We start from the raw sequence: 16,554 nt of genomic DNA, 5'->3' as shown, positions 1-16,554 counted from the left end.
CTTAGCAGTTGATTGAGCTAAACAGATTTCTTTTTCTTTCCCAGCCAGAGAACATACTGTGTGTCAATCAGACAGGACACCAAATTAAGATTATTGACTTCGGGCTGGCCAGAAGGTAAGGGGGTTATTTAGGTACTTTGAAAAAACTCCTTGGGCATTTTTTTTGCTCTCCTGGGTGTGGTTACCCACAGTTCAACCAATTTTTGAATTTTGGGACTGACACAAGAAAGCTCTGTCACTAAGATGCTAGTGGCTTTCAATTGTGCAGATAGCCCTATTATTACCGCAGTGGGTGGCTTTGTGCTGTGGGCTCTGCTTCTCTCTGAAAGGCTGTGGAATTAACTGTGTTTCAAACTGCATGTCTGAGCAGAGAGGGGAATGATGGCTAACAGGAGGCCATGGCATGGGGGTTCTGGGCAGCTCAATTCTATTCATCCCCCAGGCCTCCAGGGGCCAGGAGATGTTGGGCTGTATGATATACATCACCATCCCTGCCCTCCAGGAAATGACTAAGTTAAATAGGAAAGCGCACAGGTGACAGTGAAGGGTGGTGCTGTGGATAAGTGGTTCTGGACCCCCCAGAACTGGGTTAAGTCATGGTAAAATGGTGATATAGTGAAGTACCTGCTGACACAGGGCAGTGATGAACGTTTAAAGAGATGATACATCAACGGTGCAGAGCCATCCTACTAGGTGGTTAGGCTCTCAAGTTTCAAGTGCATAAGGTAAACATTAAAAAGTATCTAGTGTCTAGTGAAGTATAGACAGTTTTCTGTGTGATCCTGCGCAGTCATGCATGATGAATGTCATGCCTCTATAGGGCTATTGCCCATGGCACGCACACCCTGTGGTGTGGGTTCTTAGTAGCAGACCCTTAGCATTGGGGAGGGCTATCCCCCAAACCTTTGAGCATCCACAATCTTTAAATATGGCAGTTGTTGTATGCCTATCTTCCAGGCTTTCCCCAGAATTCTATTTCCATGAAGAATGGCATTTCTCTGGGAATCACATATTTCCTAGATAGGTCTTCACACCACAGCTGAATTTTCAACTCTTAAAATTTCCTCTTACCCTCCTGATCATTTTCCACGAAGAAGTTTTCCTTTCACTTGATGAGACTTATGGTATCCTCTACTCCATCCACAAGGGGAAGAAAGCAGAACCTCATCCTCCTGGAGGCACAACTGCTCACCAGAGGTCAGCCCCCGGGGTCCAGCTCCTGCCTCCTAGAGGTGGCAATCCAAACCACAGTGGCAGGCTTCTTCCTATGTCACTCTCCTGCTGGTTGGATTGGTAAAAAATCATTTTCAGTGCCCCACATGATGGGAGGCTAAGTATGATATCATTAGAACAACAGAGGAAAGTTCATATCACCCCACTGTACCTTCTGGATCCCCTTTATGGTCTGCTGTATTTTATGAACAATACCAGATCCCCCAGCCCAAATGCTTAAAAAATCACGGTCAGTCCATAAATGTAAAAAAATTGCTTAATATTTTCCCAAATGATGTCTTATGTCTTATACACTACAGCACTGTTTCTCAGCCTATCTTTAATTATCACTGCCTGCCCCCTCAAAGAGACTTTTTAAACATTTATTTCCTAATCGCCAGGCCCCTCTCCATGAAATTTAATACCACTGATGTACTGTGTATCTGTTTATGTACTGTGGCCCTGTGGAGAGCCACAAACCACTGTTAACAGCGAAGATTTTCTGCCTCCCACAAGAACCCATGCTCACTCACTGTAGGGTCATCCTGTCATTGGGAATCACACACTGGGATATGCAATACCCTCCCAAATGCCAGATGACCAATTGCCAAATGAGTATTTACACTGACATACTGTGAAATCAGAGCAAGAAGTAACCACCTGAGGGGCAGCTGGAGAGTGAGAATAAGGTGCACACTGTGCATGAGCAGGCTGACCTGGGGGAGGAAGATGCAGTAGGAGATGAAGGCACTGATAGGAGTCTTGAATGTCAGGCCATTCATAGCTGTTGGGGAGGTAGGAAAGACTACAGGCCAATTTGCTAAAAGTCAGCTAAGTCAAAATTAATCCAAAAACTGTCAGACCATCCATCCAAAATTGTCAGACAAATTTGTGAACCTGTTCAAGGGCACTGATTACAGGAATTTTGCTGGTGGGCCAGAGGCAGACAACAAGTTCAAGAAATTAAACACAGGGAACTACATTTCAGAGGCTACCCACTTAAAACAGCTGGGCATTAGAGAAGAACAGGTCCCTGAAACACGTGATATTCAGGAAACTGAACTCAATGGAGTTGAGCTGGGCTGACAGGTTCCAGTTGTGAGATGAAAGAGAAACATCAAAAACATCTTCAATAGTCTGGCAAACTGGTCATCTAGTAATAGGATCATTTGGCAAATTGGCTTTTGCCAAGGTGATTTTTGCCAAATTGGCCTGCTTCCAGGCAAGTGTATTCTAAGAGGAAGGATCTGGGGGGTGGGGGTAGGGGATGTACAGATTGAGAGAACATATTTTATACTCCAGAATAACTGTAATGAAGGAGGAAGTGCCAATTTCTCCTTGTAATACTAACAGAAAGCAAAGTTGTATTCTGGGTGGAGCTATTAGAAGGTGCTGAGATTTTCAGTGGGGTTATGTCCCTTAGTAGAATGTGGGGCACATACAAACCTTCAGAGGCTATGACATTGAGCAAGAGGGATCAGCATTACACAGGGTAGGCAGTGAAAGCCACAGTGGGTTTAAAGAGGGACATGCCAAGGGTCAAGGATGGGAACAGGATGGGAAGTATCTTGTGTAAGCTTGCTCTCCAGTATGCTGGGTGCAGCTTTGGCCTCCTGACTCCCAGTCTAGTGCTTAGATTGGACCCCATGCCAATTTCATCAGATCCTTTGATGGGGCAAGGAAGTGCCTACCCAACCCCTGAGGCTACAGCCTCATATGTGATCCTTTGGTCACGGAGGGCTTTGTGCTGGGAATCAGGAGAGGAGGTCTTGGTGGATATTTTGACACAGATTTGAGGTTAGCTATTGCCATGATATTGCTGTATAACAAATTACCCCAAAACGCAGTCGCTTTAAAGTCTTTATTCTCATCTATACATTTGTGAGTCAGTGTGGGGAGTGCTAGACCCAACTCATACTAGCTCATGATATGAAATCCTGTAATCCAGTTGTTAAAACCTGGCCATCATTAAATTTAAATTGTATAAACTTACAATTAAAGAAATTGTATTAAAAACAAAGATATTACATTTTAAAAACATCACTTGCTAATTATTTTACTTCATTTCATTATTATTTATGCTCAGGAGGTTAGTTATGCCTATTGAATCTATATGGTGGAAATACTATAGAATAGTGTACTATTGCACATCTCTTCCCAACTCTGTTTTCAGTGACATCATGAAAGCAGCCATAATAAAATCAGTATTTACAGCAAAGAAATTGCAAATGCTACAAATCAGGCCTTAAAAAAAAACCAACAACCACGTAGCTGGTTGTTAAACATTCACCCACATACTCTTGGTTGGAATCGTTGATATGGGCTGAGCTGTGCTGGGCTTGGATCCAAGATGCAGACCAGTGAGGACAGGTCTGCTCCATGTGTCTCTAATTCTCTTCTCATGGCGATGGCAGAGCAGCAAGATGACAAGCTTTTACAATTCTTGGCTTGGAATTGGCCCACTGTCCCTCCCACCCACATTCTATTGGCTGGGCAGCTCATATGGCCAAGCCCAGCATCAGTGAGATAGGGCAACACCTGCCACCACTAGTGGGAGGGGCTTAAAATCACATGATACAGGATGAGGCTCTGGGGCAGGATGAACCAGTAGGACTGATAATGCAACTGGAAAGTAGCTTCCAGAGGCTGAGGGCCTGGGCCTTCCCTCCTCTTTTCTCTTCCCCTGCTCCACCTTTGTTTTTGTGGGGGGAGTAAGTTTCATACATTGAAAAAGTATGTATCACACAGCATTGGCCACATAATAGTTGCAAATACACTTGCTAGACTACATCTACACTAAATACTAAAACCAATTTTCATCTGAATACAGAAAGGTACAGTACCCCTATCAGAAGTAATAGATACTTTATATACTTTCTAAACAAAAATCCTATTTCATTTATTTTTTTTTATTTTTATTTTCTTAAATAATTATTTTTTATTGAAGGGTAGTTGATGCACAGTTTTACATTACATTAGTTTCAAGTGTACAACACAGTGATAAAACATTTATATACATAATTCTAGGTTCCAGCTATCACCCTACCAAGCTGTTACAATATCTTGACTATATTCCTTATGCTATACATTACCTCCCGGTTACTTATTTATTTTACCATTGGAAGTCTGTCCCTTTTTTGTTTTTTTTGTTTTTTTTTGTGAGGGCATCTCTCATATTTATTGATCAAATGGTTGTTAACGACAATAAAATTCTGTATAGGGGAGTCAATGCTCAATGCACAATCATTAATCCACCCCAAGCCTAATTTTCGTCAGTCTCCAATCTTCTGAGGCATAACAAACAAGTTCTTACATGTAGAACAAATTCTTACACAATGAATAAGTTACATAGTGAACAGTACAAGGGCAGTCATCACAGAAACTTTCGGTTTTGCTCATGCATTATGAACTATAAACAGTCAGTTCAAATATGAATACTCATTTGGTTTTTATACTTGATTTATATGTGGATACCACATTTCTCTCTTTATTATTATTATTTTTAATAAAATGCTGAAGTGGTAGGTAGATACAAGATAAAGGTAGAAAACATAGTTTAGTGTTGTAAGAGAGCACATGTAGATGATCAGGTGTGTGCCTGTAGACTATGTGTTAATCCAAGCTAGACAAGGGCAATAAAACATCCACGTATGCAGAAGATTTCTCTCAGAACAGGGGGGTGAGGTTCTAAGCCTCACCTCTGTTGATCCCCAATTTCTCACCTGATGGCCCCCCTGCGACTGTGCCTGTCTTAGGTTGTTCCTCCCTTGAGGAATCTTACCCGTCTCTGGCTAACCAGTCATCTTCCGGGGCCATACAGGGAAATGTAAAGTTGGTAAGTGAGAGGGAAGCCTTATTGTTTGAAAAGGTTAGCATTTTACTTCTTTGCATATTTATGCCCTGTAGCTTCTTTGCCCAGCATTTGTCTTGAGGTATCTTTACCACTTGGAAGAATTATGATACTCGGTAAATTTGATACGAGGCACGAATTCTATTTAAGGGTTGTAATTAGGAAGGAAGAAGAAAAGCTATAGAAGTAGCAGGCGGAAGAAAACATGGGAAGATTGATTATTTATTTGACATGTCTTCTTGTAGAGTAACTTCAGCATGTATAGGTTTTAAGCTACTACTTAAATTGCGCACACACATTAACATAATAGGAGTATAGTTATGTAACCAAAGCATATCTGTAATTACCAGCCATCTCCAGTGAAACCAAGAAAACCAGTTAGGCACCTTAGGCATTTGTGAAAACTTATCTATGATATGGTGGATATTGTCCAACTGAACTTGAACAGTCTGAGAGAAATCAGACAAATAAAAACAACCCATTCCTGGGGAATGTTCACATCCCTTATGTTCTTTTAACAGTAAATAGTCTGTAGTTGTAAGAGTTTGGAGCGCTACAATTTGCACTTTTCCTAATTCTTGGTTGAGTTCCAACAGTATAGATCCAGTCAAATTTGTTGTTTTACTGTATGCACAGGCCAGCTTAGATATCTCCTTCCTCATTCCCATGGCAAGTCCAGGAACTGGTGGGATGAGTGCATCTACAGCTGTAGCAGTGCGTGGATCTTTGTTGGGGTTTTTTGATGATCATCTTCTGGCATGAGTCTTCCAGAGAGTGCTGATGTTGGAAGTTCTCTTTCATATCGTATCTTAGTTCATTTTCGGGGTAGCCCAGTTAGGCTTTGATCCTCTGTATAAACACAAACAGACCCTTTGCCTACACTTTTATATACCCTTTATACCCTTGTGTAGACATCATTGGAGGTTACCACAGAGGAACTGCCCTCTTTTTTTTTGTTTGTTTGGTTTTGTTTTGCTTTGTTTTTGGTATCACTAATCTACACTTACATGACGAATATTATGTTTACTAGGTTCTCCCCTATACCATGTTCTCCCTATAAACCTCTTTACAGTCACTGTCCATCAGCATAGCAAATGTTGTAGAATCACTACTTGCCTTCTCTGTGTTGTACAGCCCTCCCTTTTCTCCTACCCCCCCATGCATGTTAATCTTAATACCCCCCTACTTCTCCCCCCACCTTATCCCTCCCTATCCACCCATCCTCCCCAGTCCCTTTCCCTTTGGTACCTGTTAGTCCATTCTTGAGTTCTGTGATTCTGGTGCTGTTTTGTTCCTTCAGCTTTACCTTTGTTCTTATATTCCACAGGTAAGTGAAATCATTTGGTATTTCTCTTTCTCCGCTTGGCTTGTTTCACTGAGCATAATACCCTACAGCTCCATCCGTGTTGCTGCAAATGATTGGATTTGCCCTTTTCTTATGGCTGAGTAGTATTCCATTGTGTATATGTACCACATCTTCTTTATCCTTCATCTATCGATGGACATTTAGGTTGCTTCCAATTCTTGGCTATTGTAAATAGTGCTGCGATAAACATAGGGGTGCATTGGTCTTTCTCAAACTTGATTGCTGCCTTCTTAGGGTAAATTCCTAGGAGTGGAATTCCTGGGTCAAATGGTAAGTCTGTTTTGAGCATTTTGATGTACCTCCATACTGCTTTCCACAATGGTTGAACTAACTTACATTCCCACCAGCAGTGTAGGAGGGTTCCCCTTTCTCCACAGCCTCGTCAACATTTGTTGTTGTTTGTCTTTTGGATGGCAGCCATCCTTACTGGTGTGAGGTGATACCTCATTGTAGTTTTAATTTGCATTTCTCTGATAATTAGCGATGTGGAGCATCTTTTCATGTGTCTGTTGGCCATCTGTATTTCTTTTTTGGAGAACTGTCTGTTCAGCTCCTCTGCCCATTTTTTAATTGGGTTATTTGTTTTTTGTTTGTTGAGGTGTGTGAGCTCTTTATATATTCTGGATGTCAAGCCTTTATCGGATGTGTCATTTTCAAATATATTCTCCCATACTGTAGGAATCCTTTTTGTTGTATTGATGGTGTCTTTTGCTGTACAGAAGCTTTTCAGCTTAATATAGTCCCACTTACTCATTTTTGCTGTTGTTTTCCTTGCCCGGGGAGATATGTTCAAGAAGAGGTCACTCATGTTTATGTCTAAGACGTTTTTGCCTATGTTTTCTTCCAAGAGTTTAATGGTTTCATGGCTTACATTCAGGTCTTTGATTCATTTTAAGTTTACTTTTGTATATGGGGTTAGACAATAGTCCAGTTTCATTCTCCTACATGTAGCTGTCCAGTTTTGCCAGCACCACCTGTTGAAGAGACTGTCATTTCGCCATTGTATGTCCATGGCTCCTTTATCAAATATTAATTGACCATATATGTCTGGGTTAATGTCTGGATTCTCTAGTCTGTTCCATTGGTCTGTGGCTCTGCTCTTGTGCCAGTACCAAATTGTCTTGATTACTATGGCTTTATAGTAGAGCTTTAAGTTGGGGAGTGAGATCCCCCCTACTTTATTCTTCTTTCTCAGGATTGCTTTGGCTATTCGGGGTCTTTGGTGTTTCCATATGAATTTTTGAATTATTTGTTCCAGTTCATTGAAGAATGTTGCTGGTAGTTTCATAGGGATTGCATCAAATCTGTATATTGCTTTGGGCAGGATGGCCATTTTGACGATATTAATTCTTCCTAGCCACGAGCAAGGGATGAGTTTCCATCTGTTAGTGTCCCCTTTAATTTCTCTTAAGAGTGACTTGTAGTTTTCAGAGTATAAGTCTTTCACTTCTTTGGTTAGGTTTATTCCTAGGTATTTTATTTTTTTTGATGCAATTGTGAATGGAGTTGTTTTCCTGATTTCTCTTTCTGCTGGTTCATTGTTAGTATATAGGAAAGCCACAGATTTCTGTGTGTTGATTTTGTATCCTGCAACTTTGCTGTATTCCGATATCAGTTCTAGTAGTTTTGGGGTGGAGTCTTTAGGGTTTTTTATGTACAGTATCATGTCATCTGCAAATAGTGACAGTTTAACTTCTTCTTTACCAATCTGGATTCCTTGTATTTCTTTGTTTTGTCTGATTGCCGTGGCTAGGACCTCCAGTACTATGTTAAATAACAGTGGAGAGAGTGGGCATACCTGTCTAGTTCCCGATCTCAGAGGAAATGCTTTCAGCTTCTCGCTGTTCAATATAATGTTGGCTGTGGGTTTATCATAGATGGCCTTTATTATGTTGAGGTACTTGCCCTCTATTCCCATTTTGCTGAGAGTTTTTAACATGAATGGATGTTGAACTTTGTCAAATGCTTTTTCAGCATCTATGGAGATGATCTTGTGGTTTTTGTCTTTCTTTTTGTTGATGTGGTGGATGATGTTGATGGACTTTCGAATGTTGTACCATCCTTGCATCCCTGGGATGAATCCCACTTGGTCATGGTGTATGATCCTTTTGATGTATTTTTGAATTCGGTTTGCTAATATTTTGTTGAGTATTTTTGCATCTACATTCATCAGGGATATTGGTCTGTAGTTTTCTTTTTTGGTGGGGTCTTTGCCTGGTTTTGGTATTAGGGTGATGTTAGCTTCATAGAATGAGTTTGGGAGTATCCCCTCCTCCTCTATTTTTTGGAAAACTTTAAGGAGAATGGGTATTATGTCTTCCCTGTATGTCTGATAAAATTCCGAGGTAAATCCATCTGGCCCGAGGGTTTTGTTCTTTGGTAGTTTTTTGATTACTGCTTCAATTTCGTTGCTGGTAATTGGTCTGTTTAGATTTTCTGTTTCTTCGTGGGTCAATCTTGGAAGGTTGTATTTTTCTAGGAAGTTGTCCATTTCTCCTAGGTTTCCCAGCTTGTTAGCATATAGGTTTTCATAGTATTCTCCAATAATTCTTTGCATTTCCGTGGGTTCCGTCGTGATTTTTCTTTTCTTGTTTCTGATACTGTTGATTTGTGTTGACTCTCTTTTCTTCTTAATAAGTCTGGATAGAGGCTTATCTATTTTGTTAATTTTCTCGAAGAACCAGCTCTTGGTTTCATTGATTTTTGCTATTGTTTTATTCTTCTCAATTTTATTTATTTCTTCTCTGATCTTTATTATGTCCCTCCTTCTTCTGACCTTGGGCCTCATCTGTTCTTCTTTTTCCAATTTTGATAATTGTGACATTAGACCATTCATTTGGGATTGCTCTTCCTTTTTTAAATATGCTTGGATTGCTATATACTTTCCTCTTAAGACTGCTTTTGCTGTGTCCCACAGAAGTTGGGGCTTAGTGTTGTTGTTGTCATTTGTTTCCATATATTGCTGGATCTCCATTTTGATTTGGTCATTGATCCATTGATTATTTAGGAGCGTGTTGTTAAGCCTCCATGTGTTCGTGAGCCTCTTTGCTTTCTTTGTACAGTTTATTTCTAGTTTTATGCCTTTGTGGTCTGAAAAGTTGGTTGGTAGGATTTCAATCTTTTGGAATTTTCTGAGGCTCTTTTTGTGGCCTAGTATGTGGTCTATTCTGGAGAATGTTCCATGTGCACTTGAGAAGAATGTATATCCCGCTGCTTTTGGATGTAGAGTTCTATAGATGTCTATTAGGTCCATCTGCTCTACTGTGTTGTTCAGTGCTTCCGTGTCCTTACTTATATTCTGCCCAGTGGATCTATCCTTTGGGGTGAGTGGTGTGTTGAAGTCTCCTAGAATGAATGCATTGCAATCTATATCCCCCTTTAGTTCTGTTAGTATTTGTTTCACATATGCTGGTGCTCCTGTGTTGGGTGCATATATATTTAGAATGGTTATATCCTCTTGTTTGACTGAGCCCTTTATCATTATGTAGTGTCCTTCTTTATCTCTTGTTACTTTCTTTGTTTTGAAGTCTATTTTGTCTGATATTAGTACTGCAACCCCTGCTTTCTTCTCACTGTTGTTTGCTTGAAATATGTTTTTCCATCCCTTGACTTTTAGTCTGTACATGTCTTTGGGTTTGAGGTGAGTTTCTTGTAAGCAGCATATAGATGGGTCTTGCTTTTTTATCCATTCTGTTACTCTGTGTCTTTTGATTGGTGCATTCAACCCATTAACATTTAGGGTGACTATTGAAAGATATGTACTGATTGCCATTGCAGGCTTTAAATTCGTGGTTACCAAAGGTTCAAGGTTAGCCTCTTTAGTATCTTACTGCCTAACTTAGCTCGCTTATTGTGCTGTTATATACACTGTCTGGAGATTCTTTTCTTCTCTCCCTTCTTGTTCCTCCTCCTCGATTCTTCATATGTTGGGTGTTTTGTGCTGTGCTCTTTCTAGGAGTGCTCCCATCTAGAGCAGTCCCTGTAAGATGTTCTGTAGAGGTGGTTTGTGGAAAGCAAATTCCCTCAGCTTTTGTTTGTCTGGGAATTGTTTAATCCCACCGTCATATTTGAATGATAGTCGTGCTGGATACAGTATCCTTGGTTCAAGGCCCTTCTGTTTCATTGTATTAAATATATCATGCCATTCTCTTCTGGCCTGTAGGGTTTCTGTTGAGAAGTCTGATATTAGCCTGATGGGTTTCCCTTTATAGGTGACCTTTTTCTCTCTAGCTGCCTTTAACACTCTTTCCTTGTCCTTCATCTTTGCCATTTTAATTATTATGTGTCTTGGTGTTGCCCTTCTTGGATCCTTTCTGTTGGGGGTTCTGTGTATTTCCGTGGTCTGTTCGATTACTTCCTCCCCCAGTGTGGGGAAGTTTTCAGCAATTATTTCTTCTAAGATACTTTCCATCTCTTTTCCTCTCTCTTCTTCTTCTGGGACCCATATAATACGGATATTTTTCCTTTTGGATTGGTCACACAGTTCTCTTAATATGGTTTCATTCCTGGAGATCCTTTTGTCTCTCTGTATGTCAGCTTCTATGCGTTCCTGTTCTCTGGTTTCAATTCTATCAATGGCCTCTTGCATTCTATCCATTCTGCTTATAAACCCTTCCAGAGTTTGTTTCATTTCTGCGATCTCCTTTCTGGCATCTGTGATCTCCTTCCGGACTTCATCCCATTTCTCTTGCGTATTTCTCTGCATCTCTGTCAGCATGTTTATGATTCTTATTTTGAATTCTTTTTCAGGAAGACTGGTTAGGTCTGTCTCCTTCTCTGGTGTTGTCTCTGTGATCTTTGTCTGCCTGTAGCTTTGCCTTTTCATGGTGATAGGAATAGTCTGCAGAACTGGGACGAGTGACGGCTGGAAGGACTTCCTTTCTTGTTGGTTTGTGTCCCTCCTCTCCTGGGAGAACAGCGGCCTCTAGTGGCTTGTGCTGCGCAGCTGCGCACAGACAGGGCTTCTGCTTCCTGCCCGGCTGCTATGGAGTTAATCTCCGCTGTTGCTGTGGGCGTTGCCTGGCTCGGGCAGCTACTCCAAAATGGTGGAGTCGCGTTGGAGCAGGAGCGGCTGGGAGGCTATTTATCTCCGTAAGGGGCCTCCCTGCTCCCTGCAACCCAGGGGTTAGGGTGCCCAGAGATCCCCGGATTCCCTACCTCTGGATTAAGTGACCCGCCCTGTCCCTTTAAGACTTCCAAAAAGCACCCGCTAAAACAAAACAACGACCACCAAAAAAAAAAAAAAAAAAAAAAAAAAAATTTTTTTAATTAAAAAAAAAAAAGAAAGGTGGTCGCTCTTTTTTCTTTATTCTCCAGTGCCAGCCTCAGGCCTCTGCTCACCCCATTTATTTTTAATTTTCATTTTTTTTTTGCCACATAAGGAGCCTTTAATAAAGAAACCAACCCTAATAAATAACATGGAATACCTTCTGCCAGTTAGTATTCTTCTCAGAAAGTAATTGTATTATTTACAGTAACAGGCATGAATTATTTTGGAACACTGGGGAAAATGTTATTTTATTTTATTTTTTTTGAGAGGGCATCTCTCATATTTATTGATCATATGGTTGTTAACAACAATAAAATTCTGTATAGGGGACTCAATGCACAGTCATTAATCAACCCCAAGCGTACATCTCAACAGTCTCCAATCTTCTGAAGCATAACGAACAAGTTCTTACATGGTGAACAAGGTCTTACATAGTGAATAAGTTCTTACATGGTGAACAGTGCAAGGGCAGTCATATCACAGAAACTTTCGGTTTTGATCACGCATCATGAACTATAAACAATCAGGTCAATTATGATTATTCGTTTGATTTTTATACTTGATTTATATGTGAATCCCACATTTCTCCCTTATTATTATTATTATTTTTAATAAAATGCTGAAGTGGTAGGTAGATGCAAGATAAAGGTAGAAAACATAGTTTAGTGCTGTAAGAGGGCAAATGTAGATGATCAGGTGTGTGCCTGTAGACTATGTGTTAATCCAAGCTAGACAAGGGCAACAAAATATCCACGGATGCAGAAGATTTCTCTTAAAACAGGGGGGGTGAGGTTCTAAGCCTCACCTCTGTTGATCCCCAATTTCTCACCTGATGGCCCCCCTGCGACTGTGCCTGTCTTAGGTTGTTCCTCCCTTGAGGAATCTTACCCGTCTATGGCTAACCAGTCATCTTACGGGGCCATACAGGGAAATGTAGAGTTGGCAAGTGAGAGAGAAGCAATATTGTTTGAAAAGGTTAGCTTTTTACTTTTTTGCAGATTTATGCCCTGTGGCTTCTATGCCCAGCATTTGTCTTGAGGTGTCTTTACTATTGGAAGAATTGTGATACTCGGTAATTTCGATATGAGGCACGAATTCTACTTAGGGGTAGTAATTATGAAGGAAGAAGAGAAGCTATAGAAGTAGCAGACGGAAGAAAACATGGGAAGATTGATTATTTCTTTCACATATCTTCTTGTAGAGTAAAATAAGAGTGTATAGGTTTTAAATTACTAATTAAATTGCATGCACACATTAACATAATAGGAATACAGCTACATAACCAAAGCAGACCTACAATTACCAGCCATATCCAGTGAAACCAAGAAAACCAGTTAGGCACCCTAGGCATTTGTGAAAACTTTTCAATGATATGATGGATATTGTCTAACTGAATTTGAATATTTTGAGAAAAATCAGACAAATTAAAACAATGCATTCCTGGGAACTGTTCACATCCCAAATGTTCTTTTAACAGTAGATAGTCTATAGTCGCAATATTTTGGAGCTCTACAACTTGCACTTCTCCTAATTCTTGGTTGAGTTCCGACAGTATAGATCCAGTCAAATTTGTTGTTTTACTGTATGCCCAGGCCAGCTTAGATATCTCCTTCTTCATTCCAATGGCAAGTCCAGGAACCGGTGGGATGAATGCAGCTACAACTGCAACAGCACCAGGATCTTTGTTGAAGTTTTTTGATGATCATCTTCTGGAATGACTCCTCACTATTTTAAACCAAAAACAAAATTAGAATCTTCAAATCGTCTTATACATCCATATATTTAACAAAGGTCTTTTTTCCACACACAATGAAGCAGTGTACTATCTGCTTACGGGCCCTGAGTGCTGGAGGACGCTGTGGCATTCCCTGGGGACTGTCTGCACAGAGTGGTCATTGTTTAGGGGAAGGCTGTTCCTCTCAGTTTGACCCATTGGCCCTGAGTCGGTTGCAGTGCAGGGAAGGAGCAGGCTGTCAGAGAGCTTGTGCCCTCTTCCAGCTGCCTTGCTTCCTACCTTCCTACTACAAGGTCACCAAGGTGAGCCTGTTGCTCTTTCACTGGATGGCTGTAGGTTATGCTGGCTCCAGGTCTTCATTTACCTATCAGCAAATTTGGAAGAGAAGAGACTGCTCTTTGACAACTTACCTCCCTGGTTTAAAGGAAGCAGGCACATTGGCAGAATATTCATTTTATTCTCAGTGGCCTTATCTCTAAAATGGGGACAGTAATCTTACTTATTTTACAGGGCTGTTGTGAGGATGAGAAGAGATTTTGTGTGTGTGTGTGTGTGTTTGTGTGTGTGTGTGTATAAAAGTTTGAGCATGGTACTTGGCAAACAGGAAATACCCAGTACATTTTAAAATTAACTCTTTTTAGAGCAGTTTCAGTTTCACAGTAAAATTGAGGGGAAGGTACAAAGCTTTCCCATGTATCTCCTGTCCCCTTAAATGCATAGCCTCCCCCATTATCAACATCCCCCACCAGAGTGATACATTTGTTGCAGTTGATGAACCTACACTGACACAGAATTGTCACCATGGTTTACAAATCCGTAGTTTGCAGTTTATTCTTGGTGTGGTACATTTTATGAGTTTGTACAAGTATATAACGACATGGATCCATCATTATGGTATCATACGGAGTATGATATTTTATGCCTTACAAATCCTCTGTGCTCTACCTCTTCATCTCCCTCTCTATCCCCAACACAGCCCCTGATAACTGCTCATCTTTTTAGTGTCTCTACATTTTGCCTTTTTTAGAATGTCACATCCTTGGAGTCATATAGTATGTAGCCTTTTCAGACTGGCTTCTTTCACTTAGTAATAGGTATTTAAGTTTCCTCCATGTCTTTTTATGGCTTGATAGTTTATTTCTTTTTAGCATTAAATACTATTCCATTGTCCATTCAGCTACTGAGGGACATCTTAGTTGTTGCCCACTGAATTTTAGTTACATACTTTCTTCTTCAAGAGTGATTCTCAGAACTACCTTTTGTTGCTTCACTCCCCTTCCTACTCAACCATCACCTCTCTTTTCTAATCCCCATTAAACTTTATGTCCAGAACTTTTTCTAAATTTTTTTTCTTTTTTAACTGTGGAAAATACATAACATGAAATTTACAAACTTAACTATTTTTAAGATTTCAGTACTGTTAAGTACATTAACATTGTTATGCAACCAACCTCCAGAACTCACATCTTGCAAAACTTTTTATCTTGTAAAACTTTCATTGCAAACAATAGCTCATTTTTCTCCTGTCCCAGTCCCTGGAAACTACCATTCTCCTTTTGTCTCTGAATTTGTCTATTACACGTACCTTATCTAAGTGGAATCATACTGTATTGTCTTTTTGCGACTGGATTATTTCACTTAGCATAATGTCCTCAAGGTTCATCTGTATTGTAGCATGTGTTGGAATTTCCTTCCATTTAAGACTGAACAGTATATCCCATTGTATGTATATGCCACATTTTTCTTATCCATTCATCCACTGGCAGACACTTCAGTTGCTCCTACCTTTTGGCTATTGTGAATAATGCTGCTATGAACAAGATTCTGCTTTCGATTCTTTTGGATATATACTCAGAGTGGTACTGCTGGATCATATGGTTGTTCTACTTTTAATTTTTTGAGGAACCACCATACTGTTTTCCAGAGTCGCTGCACCATTTTACATTCTCACTGCCAAGGATTCCAATTTCTCCACATCTCAGCTAACACTTTTTTTGATAGCAGCCATCCTGATGGTGTCAGATGGAATCTCATTGTGGTTTTGATTTGTATTTTCCTGATGGTTAGTAATGTTGAGCATTTTTCCTTTTCCTAATTCTTTCTGTCGTCTCTCCAACCACACTGCCCACACCAACAGCAGACCTCCACACACAGCTTCCACCCAGTTTGTTTAAGCCGGATCTTGTGGCTGCTTGGGGACTAAGGTATATTGGTCTTTCCTTTTCTGATTGTCATTGCCTAGAGGACTGTGATTTTCTGATTTTTCCTGGTGACTTAGGAAAGTCTGAAGGTCCTGGTGATAAGATGATGATTACCCAGTAAACCACATGTGTGGTGGAATGTGAGGTCCAAGCAGATGGCTGACAGGAAGGGTTGGGGAATGTCTAGCTCCCACCAGGAATTAGTCCCACACCCCACATCTCCCAGGGCTCACTCCCATGGTCTTCTACACTAACCCGCCGCCACTGCCCCCCACCTCCCCAGGTATAAGCCCCAGGAGAAGCTGAAGGTGAACTTTGGCACTCCTGAGTTCCTGGCCCCGGAAGTTGTCAACTACGAGTTTGTCTCCTTCCCCACGGACATGTGGAGTGTGGGAGTCATCATCTACATGCTGTGAGTGCCCTGGGCCTGGCTTTCAGTGGGGATGGGGCTGTCTTAGTTTGGGTAACCTTAGAAGCAGCAAAACTTTGAGTGTGAGTAGTTTATTTGGGAGCAGTTCCCAGGAAACACCAACAGAAGAGTGGGGAAGCAGGATGGGGGAAGACAGCCTTTAAAGCAGTTGCTGAGTCAGTTACCAACTGCTGGCAACTGGAGTTTAATCCTGGGGGGACTGCTGGGATCTGTGGTGGAGTTATTACATCTGATGGGTGAGAGGGTTGAGGTATTCCTATACCAACTCTATCAATTATTGCTTGTGGGCTGATCTAGCAGCATTAATTCCCAGAAACTTCTGGGTGGAAAAAGCAGCTTCCACAAGCAGAAAGCTCTCTAGCAAAGAAATGCAGGTGCTGCAGTCCAAGTGGGGCTGGAGTGCACCGGCGTGGTAAGGAGAGGGGATGGGCAGGGCAGGACACTGCGGCATCATCTGACCTTGTCCCTCCTGCTCTGCGCTCGGTGTTTTC

The 16,554-nt window shown here is 41.0% G+C and overlaps 1 protein-coding gene across 3 annotated transcripts in view; it reads left to right on the top strand.

Annotated features, from left to right (window-relative positions):
• The window catches only part of MYLK3 (myosin light chain kinase 3), a 51,514-nt gene that overhangs the window by 31,720 nt on the left and 3,240 nt on the right, over positions 1-16,554 (top strand). For all 3 annotated transcript variants that reach the window (XM_036911008.2, XM_036911003.2, XM_036910995.2), the window contains exons 9-10: positions 45-115; positions 15,917-16,045. In XM_036911008.2, coding sequence (XP_036766903.2) covers positions 45-115; positions 15,917-16,045 — 200 coding nt within the window. The remainder of the gene's footprint in view (positions 1-44; positions 116-15,916; positions 16,046-16,554) is intronic.

The sequence above is a fragment of the Manis pentadactyla genome, chromosome 15 (genome assembly GCF_030020395.1).
Source record: "Manis pentadactyla isolate mManPen7 chromosome 15, mManPen7.hap1, whole genome shotgun sequence".
Taxonomy (NCBI): Eukaryota; Metazoa; Chordata; class Mammalia; order Pholidota; family Manidae; genus Manis; species Manis pentadactyla.
This window is presented reverse-complemented; position numbering and strand designations above follow the sequence as displayed.